This window comes from Microtus pennsylvanicus, chromosome 8 (assembly GCF_037038515.1).
Source record: "Microtus pennsylvanicus isolate mMicPen1 chromosome 8, mMicPen1.hap1, whole genome shotgun sequence".
NCBI classification, from domain to species: domain Eukaryota; kingdom Metazoa; phylum Chordata; class Mammalia; order Rodentia; family Cricetidae; genus Microtus; species Microtus pennsylvanicus.
In genome coordinates, this window is record NC_134586.1 from 19,394,471 (window position 1) to 19,410,222 (window position 15,752).

General features: G+C 43.3%; 1 protein-coding gene across 1 annotated transcript in view; it reads right to left on the reverse strand.

Moving 5' to 3' along the window:
• LOC142855699 (uncharacterized) overlaps nucleotides 1-15,752 on the reverse strand; it is a 65,452-nt gene that overhangs the window by 19,762 nt on the left and 29,938 nt on the right. Inside the window, exons 3-6 of the mRNA XM_075982145.1 lie at nucleotides 13,175-13,306; nucleotides 5,863-6,047; nucleotides 5,216-5,322; nucleotides 4,128-4,268 (exon numbers count right to left, since the gene is read on the reverse strand). Coding sequence (XP_075838260.1) covers nucleotides 4,128-4,268; nucleotides 5,216-5,322; nucleotides 5,863-6,047; nucleotides 13,175-13,306 — 565 coding nt within the window. The remainder of the gene's footprint in view (nucleotides 1-4,127; nucleotides 4,269-5,215; nucleotides 5,323-5,862; nucleotides 6,048-13,174; nucleotides 13,307-15,752) is intronic.

Genomic DNA, 15,752 nt, shown 5'->3' on the forward strand with positions numbered 1-15,752 from the left:
TCCATGCTTAATTCTGTACTCTTTGAAACACATGGGTGTTTGTATATCAAAACATTTTTTTTTTAATTTATTTATTTATTAAGGATTTCTGCCTCCTCCCCGCAACCGCCTCCCATTTCCCTCCCCCTCCCCCAATCAAGTCCACCTCCCTCATCTGCTGGAAGAGCAATCAGTGTTCCCTGACCTGTGGGAAGCCCAAGGACCGCCCACCTCTATCCAGGTCTAGTAAGGTGAGCATCCAAACTGCCTAGGCTCCCCCAAAGGCAGTAAGTGCAGTAGGATCAAAACCCCACTGCGATTGTTCTTGAGTTCTCAGTATTCCTCATTATCCGCTATGTTCAGCTAGTCCGGATTTATCCCATGCTTTTTCAGACCCGGGCCAGCTGGCCTTGGTGAGTTCCCGATAGAACATCCCCATTGTCTCAGTGTGTGGGTGCACCCCTCCCGGTCCTAAATACAGAAAAGCTGTACCAAAACAAATAATAAAATAATATTAATAATCCACAACAGGTTTCTTTCTAGGACTATGAAGGGACTAGTGTGCTCCCAGGAGGATTCTGTTTCACAGTGCCTTTAAGCAAGATGTTATTTGCCTGGCTTTGTGGATCTTGGGGCTGAGGGATGGAGTCAGGCAGGCAGGTTAATGGATAGATCATGGCCCTTTTTCTTCACCAGTGGACCCACAGTCCCAGGGGAGTCACTGCTTTCTGACAAAGCAAATCATCCCCCAATAGCATCTAGGTGCAATGTTTTAGAGATATCTATTGGGACAGTGAGTGGTTTGGTCTCAGTGGGTAGACTGGCTATGAATTGCCTGGTTGCAGTCATACTTAATACCTATAAATAAGTTTCTGGCTTAATGAGGGTTGGGGCCTTTTGACTTGAGACAAAAATAGAAAATAGAACAACCATAGTTATAGGACCCGTATCAGTCCTGTCTTTAGGGAGTCAGAGGACCTGGTGATGACCCCTCTGTCCTTATGATGTGTAGTCTACCTATGCTGGTGTGTTGTGTGCACAGGGGACACCAGTGATGCTGTAGCAGTGTGAGGACCACAGGGTATGAGACTTTCCGTATTTGCTAAAGCCTCTGTGTTGGAATCTCTTTACGCACACAAGGTTGCCAGGCTGGAACTTGTGGGCAGGCTCCAGGCAAACATGCAGCCTCACCAACTATCTGATGAATAGTCCCTGTGACTGTTGCAGGACATGCATGGACATAGGGAAGAAATGATTAGTCATTTCTGTTTTAGGAGCTTCATAATGCAGAATGCATCTCTCCCTTAGGAAAGAAAAAGGCACCAGATTGGTCCAGTATTCACCAGTCTCAAGAACATGCCTAGATCACGTTTCCTTTCTATTTATCTTCCTGTCTTCCCTTAACTTTGTGTCCTACATGTAGTTTCCAATCGACATTTAGGACCTTAGACAAATTTAGGAAAATGTTGGCAAGGAATACCAGGCTGTTGTTGGACCCCAGGCAGAGGAAACCTTCATTCTGGGAATAATAGCTGGACCTGAGTCATTCAGCAGTTATAATATCACACTGATGGGTAGCCGGGTAGAATCTGTTGATCATCTGTCCTCTGATAAAGGCAGGAAGTACAGGTTCCTCATTCAGGAAGAAATACCATCCATTTGTCTCCTATTGAGTATCTTTTCTTCCTTTCCACTTGATCTCTTTGTATATGAATTGGAATCTAGAGAAATTAAAGTTCAGGCAGGGTAACCAAGATCTGGAGAGGCCTCTCTGCTTCCAGAGCCACTTTCAAGGCAGCCACATTTGCTGCTTTGTTCCCTGGACCTTTGGGGATTCCCTTTTAAGGTCTTTTACACTTCACAATGGCATCCTCTCTTGGCAGACATAAGATGTCTCACTTGGCTAGGATATTTTTGTTGTTCTTTATTTATTCTCGGTGTGAGGTGAGTACCCCCTCTCTATATAAAGAGTCCCTTGGACATGGGCTATGGCAAGTGAATAGCAACTACCTGTGTCCACAGGGAGGGCATTGTCCTTCTCACAGTGAAGAACCAGAAGCACAGCCCTTTATGCAGAAGGCCCTCGGGTGAGGACCTGGACACACACCTTTGCATCCAACGTGAAAGCTGGGCCCCAGCATAGCTGTTCTGTCCTTGAACAAAACTTCTCCCATTCCTCAGGTCTGGTGTTGGACTGCACTGACCACTTTCAGAAGCACAGATACTTCTTTCAGAAGCACAGATACTTCCACATGGTTGTATATCATTGTACTTCCACATGGTTGGAAGAGCCATTCTGAAGTCATAGAGTGTTGAAGGAGCAGCAGGGCTGCGTTCCTGGCACCCGGCTGCACACTTGGCTAGCTTTATACCTGAAATAATTACACAGAAACTGTATTCTTTTAAACACTGCCTGGCCCATTAGTTCCAGCCTCTTATTGGCTAGCTCTTACATATTGATCTAACCCATTTCTAATAATCTGTGTAGCCCACGAGATGGCTTACCAGGGAAGATCTTAACCTGCAGCTGTGTTGGGTGGGAGAATCATGGCGACTGCCTGACTCAGCTTCTTTCTCCCAGCATTCTGTTCTGTCTACTCCGCCAACCTAATTTTCTGTCCTATCAGGGCCAAGGCAATCTCTTTATTTAACCAATGAAATTAACACAAAACAGAAGACTCTGCCCCCATCAATGGAGCCTTAGTTTGGTTTTAGAATTTCACTGTCAATTATGTGTTTATGAACTCACCACTAAATAAGAAAAACCAATGTAAGAGCTGACACTAGTAAAACCATTTTCTTCATAACTTTTTCATAACTCACAGGCCATTGGACTGCATCCTGTCCTTCCTTGTCACCATATTTCACTGTATTTGTCAGGGTTCTCTAGAGCAACAGAACTTATAGAATGACTCTTTTCTGTCTATAGAAAGGTTATTTATTAGAATGACTTACAGCTAGTCCAATAATGACTGCCTATGAACAGAAAGTCCAAGAATCCAGAACTTGCTCAATCTATGAGACTGGATGTCTCAGATGGTCTTCTAGAGATGCTGGAATCCGGAAGAAGTAGGCTCTAATGCAGTGGTTCTCAACCTTCCTAATCCTGGGAGCCTTTAATGCAGTTTCTCATGTTGTGGTGACCCCCAATCCTAAAATTATTTTCATTGCTACTTCATAACTGTATTTGCTCCTCCTATGAATCATAATGTAAATATCCATAAGCAGGATATCTGAGATGTACTCCAAAGGATTAGAGACCCACGGGATGAGAAACACTGCTCTAATGCCAGTGTAGGAATGGACCTGCCAGCATGAGGAAAACAAGCAGGGAAAGAGCAAATCCTGCTGGGCCTGTCACTCACCTGGCCAAGAGCCCACCCTCAGTGAGGCTGATCCAACTAAAGCCATGGTAAAGAGGTGGCAGGACAAAGGGAAGCAGTTCATGTACACAAATAAAAAAGCATGTTTTTTTTTGTTTTGTTTTTGGTTTTTTTTTGTTTTTTTTTTTTTTTTGGTTTTTCGAGACAGGGTTTCTCTGTAGCTTTGGTTCCTGTCGCAGAACTAGCTCTTGTAGACCAGGCTGGCCTCGGACTCCCAAAAATCAGCCTGCCTCTGCCTCCCGAGTGCTGGGATTAAAGGCATGCGCCACCACCACCCAGCAGCATGCTTTAATTAATTAATTTGGTCATGAAGATTTGAGTAAGTGATTTTTCTCCCTCAGTCTTGGGATTAGTATGTACTGTAAATAAGATAATTAAAATTGCTAAACACAAAGTAATTTCCATAGAACAAAATATTTATTTATTTGAGAAATAGTGTCACACTGTTTATTTGAAATAAAATGGATTGAAACAAAAGAGGAACAAAATGAACTATAAATAGAACACAGAGAAATGTTATTTTGCTGGATTTTATGATTGTAATTCAGGTTTATGAAGTGAGTACAAACCCATAGCGAACACTTATTTAATTTAGAATCACCCATAGGCCTCAAGTACCTGTAGGTATAGTCCTCTCTGATAGCTGTTATCTATGATGTCACCACGGGTTAGGTGTTGATTTTGATAATTTTATAAGATAAAGAAATGAGGCTGCAGCTGTAGATAACATGATACGGCTCTCATAACTGCTTTGACACAGTCTACACAAGCTGTGAGACAACTGCACAATGTAAAGTATAGCTGTAGGGTTTGCTACAAATCCACTTCCTAGGTATGTAGTTCCTGCCACTGCTGATCCCTCTGCCACTCAGGTAGGCATGTTGTCCTTCTCCTCGGATGAGAGTCCTAAAACAAAAAAACAAACAAATTTCTGCAGCGTCGGCCACTGCATTCCCCCAGCAATGATGTCTCACTCGTGTCCACTGCTTGTTTAGAGCACAGATCACAGAAAGGCAGAGGCCATGAGGAATCACCAGCACTAGTGTTACACCCAGTGACGTTTCCATTCCCAGGGTTACATTTGGTGACCACACCTTTCTCACTCATCCATGTTGGACCCTGTACTGTGTGTACAAAGCATTTGACTGATGCTCTCTGCCATGTCCACACGAGCTTCATTCAGCCATGGTAGCATTGCAAGGGGTGTTTTCAATTCTATCTTGAAGAATTTCTCACATGTATTAAAGGGGGAGAAAATGCACTTAGTAAACTCTAAAGGTCTTTACTGACGGACATTCACTGTTCCAGTGAATGGGTCTGTTCAAAATGGCTATGCTCACATCCATCACATATGCTGTCCTGGGTGCTCTTTGATGATGAGATATTAGAGAAGGTTCCCAATACCCATGGAGTCTGCTTCAGTGATAAGAGCAACTGTGCACATAGCTATCTGACAAGACTTATACAGCAGCTGTGCAGTAACTTCCTGGGGTTTCAGAGCCCTTAGTGGCCATCAGCAGTTCTGTCTGCATCCCACAAGGGCAGTTAGCAGCAAGGAGAGATTTCCAAGTGCTGAGAGCAGACAGCATCTTCCCCAGATGCCATCATCAGGCTAAAGATTTGGAGTGAAACAACACTAGGTGACTCTGACACATGTAAATTTACCAGGTTGTGGATACTGGGGACTCTGCATGTAACACACAGCAAGACCCAAGGCACACCTCCAATCCAAGGGTTTCTCCCTTTCCAGTTACATTTTCTTCACATTACTCAGCCTTTCACCTTTCACAACCACAATTCACACAATCACAGCACATGAGCACAGTAGGAGGAAAAGCATTCTGAACACATACAAGTTGTTATATTCAGTGTTGTCTGTCCACATCCAAGGCTGCTCTGATGACTCTCTGTGCAGGCCGATCCAGGCAGCAGAATCCCCCTTGAATCTATTCAGGAAATTCTGTCAAAAACACAGAAAGCAAATACATGTGTCTCTCAGTTCCAGATGTCCCTTGAGTCTCTGTCCTACAGTGTCCTCTCCGGATGGCAGCTGGTTTGAACTAAGGGTCATCAACTGTGGAGCCTAAATAACACATAGTTCTCAGTGGATGCATTTTCCTATCATAACCCATAACATACTGACAACCACCCATCCTTGTGTCGCCGAGAAGGGCCCTCGTTGAGTCTGTGTTTACAGTTAGTAACAGTTGTCACCTTAAGTTTGCAACACCTGCCAGTTCCGACAAAGACTTGCATGACCACCATGTATGTGTGACCTTGTAAGTTGACTATTAGCACTACAGATGAGAATATCATTGGAATGTCTCAGGGCTACAGCCAGATGTGTTACCATCACAAATGGCACATGCTAATGTGTGTCCCGTGTCCCCCAGTACCTAGGGTGGGAATCTTCCTCATGTTCCAGGTTTAAGCTCTCTTTCTCAAGGCAATACATATTCCACAGGAATAAACAACAAACCAACTCCCGATCCTTTCTTACCAACTCCTCCAGACTGTCAAAGTGAGTAAGATGGGCCCCCAGCTCCATGCAGGAGGTCTGGCTGGATGTCCAGTTACTTGTGTGTTCAGAAAAATAAAAACATTTAGTTCCAAATCCAATCCAGTCTTTTGGGCAGGTGACATAGCCAACTTCAGGGCTCGCAATGGCCTTTTCTTCCTTTCTCACTAGAATGTACACAGTGCAAATACATATCATAAATAAACATTTCCATGTCTTATCTCTTTGGCTAACCATTCACTCTCCACTGTGAGCTGTGTGTTTGACTGTACCTTTTATTACTGATCACTAAGGGACTCCTCCTAGCATGGTAGTCTCCAATCAACAACCTTCATGTGGGACTTTAAGGAAAAGCTTCTCTTCTTTGTCTTGTGAGTTTGGGGACAGAATCTTTAACTGTCCCCCTGCCTGACTTGGATCTCACTCTGTGGACTATACTTGTCTGGATTTTGTAATAATCCACCTGGCAGTGCCTCCTAAGAGCAGGGACTGAAGACACCATACCCTGAACAAAATCATAGTCATTACCCCATGAGGATTTCCCTGATTGCTAGAATCCTACAGATTGCTTTCCTATGATCCTGCTTCACATCCTGCTTTTATTTAATTAATTAGATTTAAAAAATACCAATCCAAGTTCCCACTCCCTCTCTTCCTTCCATTCCCTCCACACATCCTCCCATGCCCTCAAATCCTCAGAGATGGTAAGACACATTGCTTTGTGGAAGTTCCAAGGCCCTCCCTACTATATCTAGGCTGAGAAAGATATACATCCAAAGAGAACTGGTTCCCAAAAGGTCAGTACATGCAATGGGGATAAATCCTGGTGTCACCGCCTGTGACCCCTCAGTCTGCCCCAGCCATACAACTGTCAACCACATTCAGAGGGACTAATTTGGTCCTATGCTTGTTCCTTCCTTGGTAAGCTCCCATTAGCTCATCAGGTAGATTGTTTCAGTGGGTGAACCTGTCATGGTCTTGGAGCATGGGGGTGAGGTGAGAAGGAATGGTGGAAGTTGAAAAGGAGCGGGAAAGGGGAGGGTTGAGGAGAACTTGAGGGAATGGGATAGTCAAGATCAAGGAAGGACAGACGAGAGCAAGGAAAAGTATCTTGATTGAGGGGTCATTATAGGGTTAGCAGAAACCTGACTCTAGAGTGATTCCCAGGAATCCACAAGCCTGATTTCAGCTAAGACCCTAAGCAATAGAGGAGAGGGGCACAATCTTGATTTCCCTCTAGTCAGACTGAGGAATATCTTAAATATCACCATGGAACTTTCATCCAGCAACTGACAGAAACAGAAACAGAAACCCACATAGGAGCACTGGATTAAGCTGCCTAAGTCCAGTTGAAGAGTGGGAGGAACAAGAACACATCCTGCATTTGTAATGACCAAATAAAGACTCCTCACTTCTCTGGATTTAAACTATGGAGAAATACCAGCATGCAAAACAAGGCATGGTCAAATAATTTTTTGATACCAAAACGTTGATTAAGGCATTCCTGTTATCATGTGCACATACATTAAATCCACATGAATATATGCTGGCTCTCATTAGAGGCTGTCAGAATGGCAATTATCAAGAATCTCACAACAGATGTCAGAACTCTGCAGAAATAGGGACGTTTATTTATTGCTGATGGGACTATATGATGGGGTAGTGTCATATATCAATCTGTTGATTTCATTGGTTAAGCAATAAAGAAACTGCTAGGCCCATTTGATAGGCCCACCCTTAGGTGGGTGGAGTAAACAGAACGGAATGCTGGGAGAAAGAAACTGAGTCAGGGAGTTGCCATGATTCTCCCAGTCCAGGCAGATGCAGGCTAAGATCATTCCTGGTAAACCAGCTCTTGGGCTACACAGATTATTAGAAATGGGCTAGTCCAGTTGCGAGAGCTAGCCTAGAAGAGGCTAGATAGAAATGGGCCAAGTGGTATTTAAAAGAATACAGTTTCCTTGTAATTATTTCGGGTAAAGCTAGCCGTGCGGGCGGCCAGGTGCCAGGGATGCAGCCCCACCGCTCCTATTTCAACAGATGGTGCCCAGACGTGATGGACTAAATCCACTTAAAAACCTGAGAAGGCTTAAAAATAAGGGAGAGAAAGTTTAACACAGATTTTTGCTGTTTGTTGGTGGTGTGCTGTAGAGAGATTTCCTGATTCCGCAACAGCAGCAGAACAAACGCTGTGTCATTTTAAAGCGCAGCTTCCTGGGGCTGTGCTGCCAGCATAAACTCTGGCTTTAAAGCATTTCAATGGATTTCATGGGACTGGATGTTTGTGTTCCTGCTTGGGATCGGAAGGAGAGTGCTCTGAGACCCTGGGGATGGCTCAGCAATCCCTGCCAGGCAGATGGCAGAATCAGGCTTAGGCAGGCGGAAGAACATGGTGGATTCCTGCCCACAGAGACTTGTTTTCAGACTGTGCAGTGCTCTGCGTGTCAGATTTGGTTGTAACTTGGATAAAAAGAGTTTATGTGCTGCACGCTCAGTCTCAGAATTAAACTGCTGAGTGCGGCTCCAATGTGGACTTGCTGTGTGCCTGGAACTGTGCACAGCTCAGGGGCACCAAATGGATCTGAGGCAGGAGCGACTGCTCCATGCTGAACCATGCTGATCGGTAGGAACTACCGTAATTACCATAAAAACAGCGCAGTTAAGGTTTAGACTGGGCAGGGAACAGGCTGTACCTTATTACCGTATTACCTGTACATGCAACTTCAGTTAGGGAACCTGAAATGACCCTAGCCTATAGCAATACTGACGAATATCTTGCATATCATCATAGAACCTTCATCTGGTGATGGATGGAGATAGAGACAGAGACCCACACTGGAGCACTGGACTGAGCTTCCAAGGTCCCAATGAGGAGCAGAAGGAGGGAGAACATGAGCAAAGAAGTCGGGACCACAAGGGGTGCACCCACCCACTGAGACAGTGGAGCTGGTCTACTGGGAGCTCACCAAGGCCAGCTGGACTGTGACTGAAAAAGCATCGGTTAAAACTGGACTCTCTGAACATGGCGAACAATGAGGGCTGATGAGAAGCCAAGGACAATGTCACGGGGTTTTGAGCCTGCGCAATGTGCTGGCTTTGTGGGAGCCTAGCCAGTTTGGATGTTCACCTTCCTAGATATGGACAGAGTGGGGAGGACCTAGGACTTACCTCAGGGCAGGGAAGCCTGACTGCTCTTTGGACTGGAGAGGGAGGGGGAGAGGAGTGGGAGGAGGGGGAGAAGGGTGGGAGAAGGGGAAGAAGGGTGGGAGGAGGGGAAGGGAAATGGGAGGCTGGGAGGAGATGGAAACTTGGTTTTTTTCTTCCTTTTCTCAATAAAAAAAAAGAAAGAAATGCTCCTGGATAGTAAAAAATTGCAGATTCACAATAGGACAGATTCAGACCACTAAATGAGTCACACTGTTGGATGAATGTACATAGGCTTGAGAGAGAGAAGAAAAAGAATATAGAGAATAAAGTTAATGGTTTTAAAAAAAAGGTAAAGTCTTTAAAGAGACAGAGTACAGATAGTTATAGATTAAAAGAAATAAAGAAAAATAAGCCACGTAAAAATGGAAAATTCACAGAGTCTGGATTATGTACATTGTGTTTTCTTTAAAATTTTTGACTGTGAAGGAGCTAAGTACAGAGAGACATTTCGTTACATGGGCTGCCAAGCTAAATCAGAATGGATATAAGGGTATTACGATTTCAAAATTTGGATCTAAGAATATGATGCTTTGGAGAGGGTCTTCTTTTGTTTTCACAGAGGACCAGACCCTGTGGATTTCTTCTATTCCAATTTGGTATGATAGACCACACCCTCTCCAAAGCATTGGAGAGGTTGTTGTGAACATCTTCAGAAAATTGCTTCCCTCAACTGCCAACTGAAATGAAACTAGCACACAGGTTATACCATGAAAGACCTAATTTACGACGCCCCCATTCAGCAGGAAGCAGTTTGGAGAGAAAAAACTGCGCCCATGTTCCCAAAATATTGTTTATAAATGTTCTTTTACATTTAAAGGGGGATATGATATAGATATGAATAATTTGCATTAGTATAGATTTTGCTTTATTGATAGAGATTTAAGGTCAATTTTGTTATATGTATATGTAATTCTTCTCTTGATTAAGGTATTGTGATTGTGTAGTTCATTTAAAATATAATGTATAATTAAGAAATATAGGTTGTTGATGGATAATCATTGATAATAGTAAAGCTTGTAGTCATGTTACTTAGATTTTCTAGATATATAGAGATATATTTCAGATAGGCATTCTTCATATCTCTCAAAGGCTGCAGAATATGGCATTTAAAATATTTTAATAACTTAGGACTTTTCATGACAATAAGACACTCTGGTCCTGGCAGCACCAATCTACTTTGAGAGGAAGATGGGCATCGAAGAGGATCCTTATGGAGTTTGATAGCCATTTGGGCAAGAAACTGCTCTTGCCTGAACTGTTGCATAAAATGGACACAGAGAACCCGCAGAGAGAGGACTGCTGAACTTGCCTAAAGGTGAGACGGTCTTTTGGGGTTCATGACTCATGAAAGAGTCTGTGAGACATTCTGTAGGATTTAGCAGAAAGTGACTGAACTGTCTTTGGAATTTCCTGCTTGATGAAAATGTCTGCTGGATACTATGGGCCTGAAGGCTGAAGATGGATGCCCCAACGGTACAAAAGAACTTCGGGTGACTGTCCAGGCAGCGAGATGTTTCTGTCATTTCTAGAGTTTTCTTATTTCTTGTTTACTTAGATAGTATTATATCCTTCTGGAGTCTTTGATGGAGTTGAAGAATGAATAGATAGTTATAGTTTTCCTTAGTTATGATAAAAGATAAAATAGATATAAATATTGTAACTGTAATTCTTGCTTGATAACTGTTTTGCTATATGTAATTTTACTATGTTAAAGTTAAAGCCTTACTTTTTTGTTTAAACAGAAAAAGAGGAAGTGATGGGGGAGTGTCATATATCAATCTGTTGAATTCATTGGTTAAGCAATAAAGAAACTGCTAGGCCCATTTGATAGGCCCACCCTTAGGTGGGTGGAGTAAACAGAACGGAATGCTGGGAGAAAGAAACTGAGTCAGGGAGTCGCCATGATTCTCCCAGTCCAGGCAGACGCAGGCTAAGATCATTCCTGGTAAGCCAGCTCTTGGGCTACATAGATTATTAGAAATGGGCTAGTCCAGGTGCAAAAGCTAGCCTAGAAGAGGCTAGATAGAAATGGACCAAGCGGTGCTTCAAAGATACAGTTTCCATGTAATTATTTCGGGGAATAAGCCATGTGGGTGGCTGGGGTGCTGGGGACGCAGCCCCCCCCCCCCGCTCTTATTTCAACAGCAGAAATAGGGACGTTTATTTATTGCTGATGGGACTATAAACTGAAACATCCAGTATGGGGGCTCCTTTAAAAAGTTACAAATAGGGGGCTGGAGAGATGGCTCAGTGGTTAAGAACACTGCTTGTTCTTCCAAAGGTCCTGAGTTCAATTTCTAGCAACCACATGATGGCTCACAGCTATCTATAGTGATATCTCGTGCCCTCTTCTGGCATGCAGACAGAATACTGAGAATACTGTATATATAATAAATAAATAAATCATTTTTTTTAAAAAAAGTTACAAATAGACGTTTGGTGACTCAGCTATGCCACTCCTGGGCATATATGAGAGGACACTACACCATAACACAGAGACCTGCTCGAACGTGTCTACTGCTGCCTTGTGTACAATAGGAGCAAAATGGACCTGACCTAGATGCCCATCAACTGATGAACAGATAATAAAAATGTGGTACATGTGTAACACAGAAAGTTATCCAGACATAAAGAAATAGAAACTTGCAGAAAAGTGGGGGGTGTACAAATTATAATATTAAAGAAGGTCACACAAACTCAGCAAGAAGGAGACCCCATGCACTCCCTCATATGCTTGTCCCCGGCTACAATGTACAGTGTGAACAACTGTGAGAGTGGGCATGGAGTTATATGTAAAGGGGAGAACAAGGAAGGGTAACATAAGGTAACAAGGAAGCACAGGATTAAAGCAGAGCCCAAAGTCATAAAAAGTTGTAAAAAGTATTACATTTCTGGTTTCAACTTTGCTGTTTTTTTTCTAATTTATGCTGATAAGCGTGTAAAAATGTAAATACAAAGAAAATATAAAACCATAACCAAAGCTCTATGGCTTTAGTTTGGCTTTCCTAACTGGGTAGAAATTCAGTAAGATGCACAGGGTTTGGGACTTGGTCAATGTTTGAGTGATTATGTTAAGGGTGCAGTGTGATGTGTTCATTTGTGAGTCTATAACAACAGAGTGATTGTGTGTGTGGGGGTATATGTAAGAATTTCTGAATGCAGGACTGATTAGAAAAATAACATTATTCTTTCATAACTTTGCCTTTTTCTTCCTTTAACAGGTAAGAATGACTACAAGGTTCCTTGGAAGGGCTTCTGAGGATAGAAATAAATGATTTGATAAGAAATATTAAATACTAGAAATGACGATCACATATTTATTTTCAGTGGAGAGCAATTTGTTGTAGCTGTTCCCAGTTCGTATACACACTACCATGAGGCATTAATGAAAGGAACCAATGCAACAGGCCCTGAGGGTGACTGTTAAGTAGAGCCTCCTGACAGTTTACATTATACATACTAAGTCTTGTGAGCAAAAGTTTGTTTGTGTTTAGACTTGTACATTAGTCACTGACATGGTTAAAGTTGATTTTATAAAACAATATCATGAATCATTACTCCAGCTATGGCAGGGAAGCTGTACAAGACTTTAGCACATTATTCTGAATAGTCTAAAACTAAAAGCTGATGAACAGTGTATTTCTGGATCATTCTGTTTAATATTTTCAGACCATAGGTGAAAATATTAACTGAAACCATGAATCATGAAGTGGTGGAGTGTTCTGTATCTTCCCCAACCATATTAATCTTCACTGCCCTCACTGCCCCTAGCTATAGAAGCTTCCTTGAGACTCCTACTTGGGTTTTTCTTCTTGTGTTCTGCCTAAATTGTTCCTCCAGGATGACATGTCTCCTGCATCTCTCTAGAGAGATGCTTCTTCCCAGAGATGCTGAGCCTGGCTTCCTGTGCACACCACAGCCTGTGCTGTTCCTTCACTGCATCTTCCTGCTAGACCCTAAGTTCCCAGAGAACAGGAATTTCCAGTGTGTTTTCTCTTCTGCCCTTCACACAGTGCCTGCCTCAGTAAGTGTAACTGACAATGTGGATATGGACAGAATGCTGCAGGATCTGGAGAATGTCACTCACCTGACAATGACAGAGCCACAGAAAGTGCAATCACAGCTCCAGTGAGGACGATGATCACTGCATAGCAGCAGTGAAGCCTAGCAGGAGACACGGGGGAGACGATTCTGAGATGTTGTCCTTGTTGCTCTTTATCTGTAAAATACGAATATAAGAATGCCTACCCTGAAAATTACATAAGGCAAATAAAAGAATCTTACAAGAAAAACGCACTTTACACTTGCCTACAACTACCTTAAAAATGTTTTTTTCTTTAAAGAAACCCTGGTCCATAAAGGATGGCCATGCTGGAAAGAAGGCCAGATATGCCTGAAACACAGCTTGACCCAGGGTCCTTAGTTACTGAACTAAGAGTAATCTACTGCCTAACCTTGAAGATCCCATGAATCTCAGATCTCACTCGCATGCAAGGATGGACCGTACATCCCATGCCATGTGGGTAGATGAGCAAATGTCCAATCCACGAGGGTGGATGAGACAAAATTCCTTTGGGAAGAAACTGGCTTCAGCTTTTCTAGGGGCAGAAATGACATCCATAGTCCAGAAGCCAAGACTGACTGTCCAGTGCCCTGTGTGTGGTGACAGCTGTGGGAAGCAGTTTCTTCAGTGGACAAGATTGGCTCTGGAGATGGTGTTTTTGTTGTTGGAGCAGAGCTAGGATATAACAGGGCTGTCTGTTGGGACATTGGTCAGCCTGTTTTTGAGAAAAGAATCACTTGTCTTTTGCTGTCGCCTGCAGTGGGCAATGACAGCTTGGGAAGGAGAACTGCTTCGTTTCTGTATGAAAAGGGAGTTCATTATTGATGTTTCCTTTTGCTTAGGAAACCCCTTTCTCTCCAGAGTAAGGTTGCATGTGTTATGCTGCAGATGTATTTGAAACCAGTGTATATGTTGACTCTAAGACTGGAAGCAAGTGCTAGAGCCCAGGTAAGAACACTTAGTTCTGCCACTGGGAAGCTGTGTGAAGGGTTGGGATTTGCTTCTACTAAGTGTGGCTTTTGGGACAGGTGGCGTTCTGCCAGTGCCCATATCAGAGTAGCTACAGTCAGCAAGAGAGCTTAGGGAGTTCAATTCACTGAATAGTAAATCTAACCCCCACCCCAAGAGGCAAATCCTGATGGAGGGGGTGTCATGGGAAGGGAGGGAGGAGGTGAGGTTGAGTTACAAAATGCCCCTTGCTTCTGCTCTCATTCCTTCTGATTGCTGTGGCCCTGTTCCTGCTGTGTCTGGCCATGGTATCATTAAATCCCACTCCTCACTGGGCACTTTACTTGTAGATCATAATGAAGATTATTTTTGTGGGAGCAATGATGCTTAGTTAGATCAATGATTTAATTCAACTTTCTGAGTTTGCCTAAAAGATACAGGTATTTAAGACAGTAAAGATGATTAGGAAAATGGTTTAGGTTATTGGGACAATTGGTCCAATAAGAGATATAAAAAAGGCAAAAATACACAAAAAGTTACCTTCCCCTTTGTTAGATGTGAGATTTGTCAAGGATGGAAACTAAGAAAGAAGTTTCACACATATAAACCCATGAATTCTGCCTGTGGAAAAACAGACTGATGATCAAGAAAACTTTGTCTCTGTACCCAAACTTAGGCCACAGTTCCTTGGTCATGTAGCTTACAGAATTAATCACAGGCCCCAGTATGAACCTTGAAGAAACAAACTTGTGAAAAGAAATTAAATGATCCTATTGTGTATAAAGGAGAACTGATTGTTAGCTGAGCACTCCTTTAAAGTTTCTCTAGAGTCCTTGTGGTACACTTGAAGGAGTCCTAGGCAGATGCAGGAATGGACTAAAGTGCCCATGTCCACAATCCCAGGGACTCACTGCTCTGCCCACGGACCCCAGTGCTACATTGTGGCCTGCGGAACATCCACGTGCCCAGGACATATCTGTTTCAGGTAAGTCTTTCCCGCGGAGGGAGCCCACCTCAGGAAGTGCCCTCAGGCTTGTGCCCAGAATCCCAGCCCATCTCCCCTCGCCCCTGGGCTCTCACCTGTCATCTCCTGCAGCAGCTCGTTGTCTTCCCTGTTGATGGACGAGGACGGGATGTTCAAGTCCTCAGACATAATGGCCTTAGCGCCTGGCTCTGCGATTCCCCAATTCACCAGGCTCTTAGAATCATTTCACCTGGGTCTCAACGGACAACTCTGCCAGACCACGCTTCCAGGAAAAGAAAAGAAAAGAAAAGAAAAGAAAAGAGAAGAGAAGAGAAGAGAAGAGAAGAGAAGAGAAGAGAGGAGAGAAGAGAAGAGAAGAGAAGAGAAGAGAAGAAAAGAAAAGAAAAGAAAAGAAAAGAAAAGAAAAGAAAAGAAAAGAAAAGAAAAGAAAAAAATTGGCGGCAAACTCCACCCACTGCTCTCCACAGGACTATCATCTTCCAGCTAACTGGCCAGAAGCCACTGTCTCCACCCACAGCCTCCAGCTGCCTTTTCAAGTGTGGCTGGACTTTCAGAAAGCAAGGGAGAAGCAGAGGGGAGAAATGCTCAGGGAGGAATTAATTCACTGAGGGCATCTGAAAGCCAAAAGACAGTAAACTGGTCTACATACAGACAGAACACTCATATGAG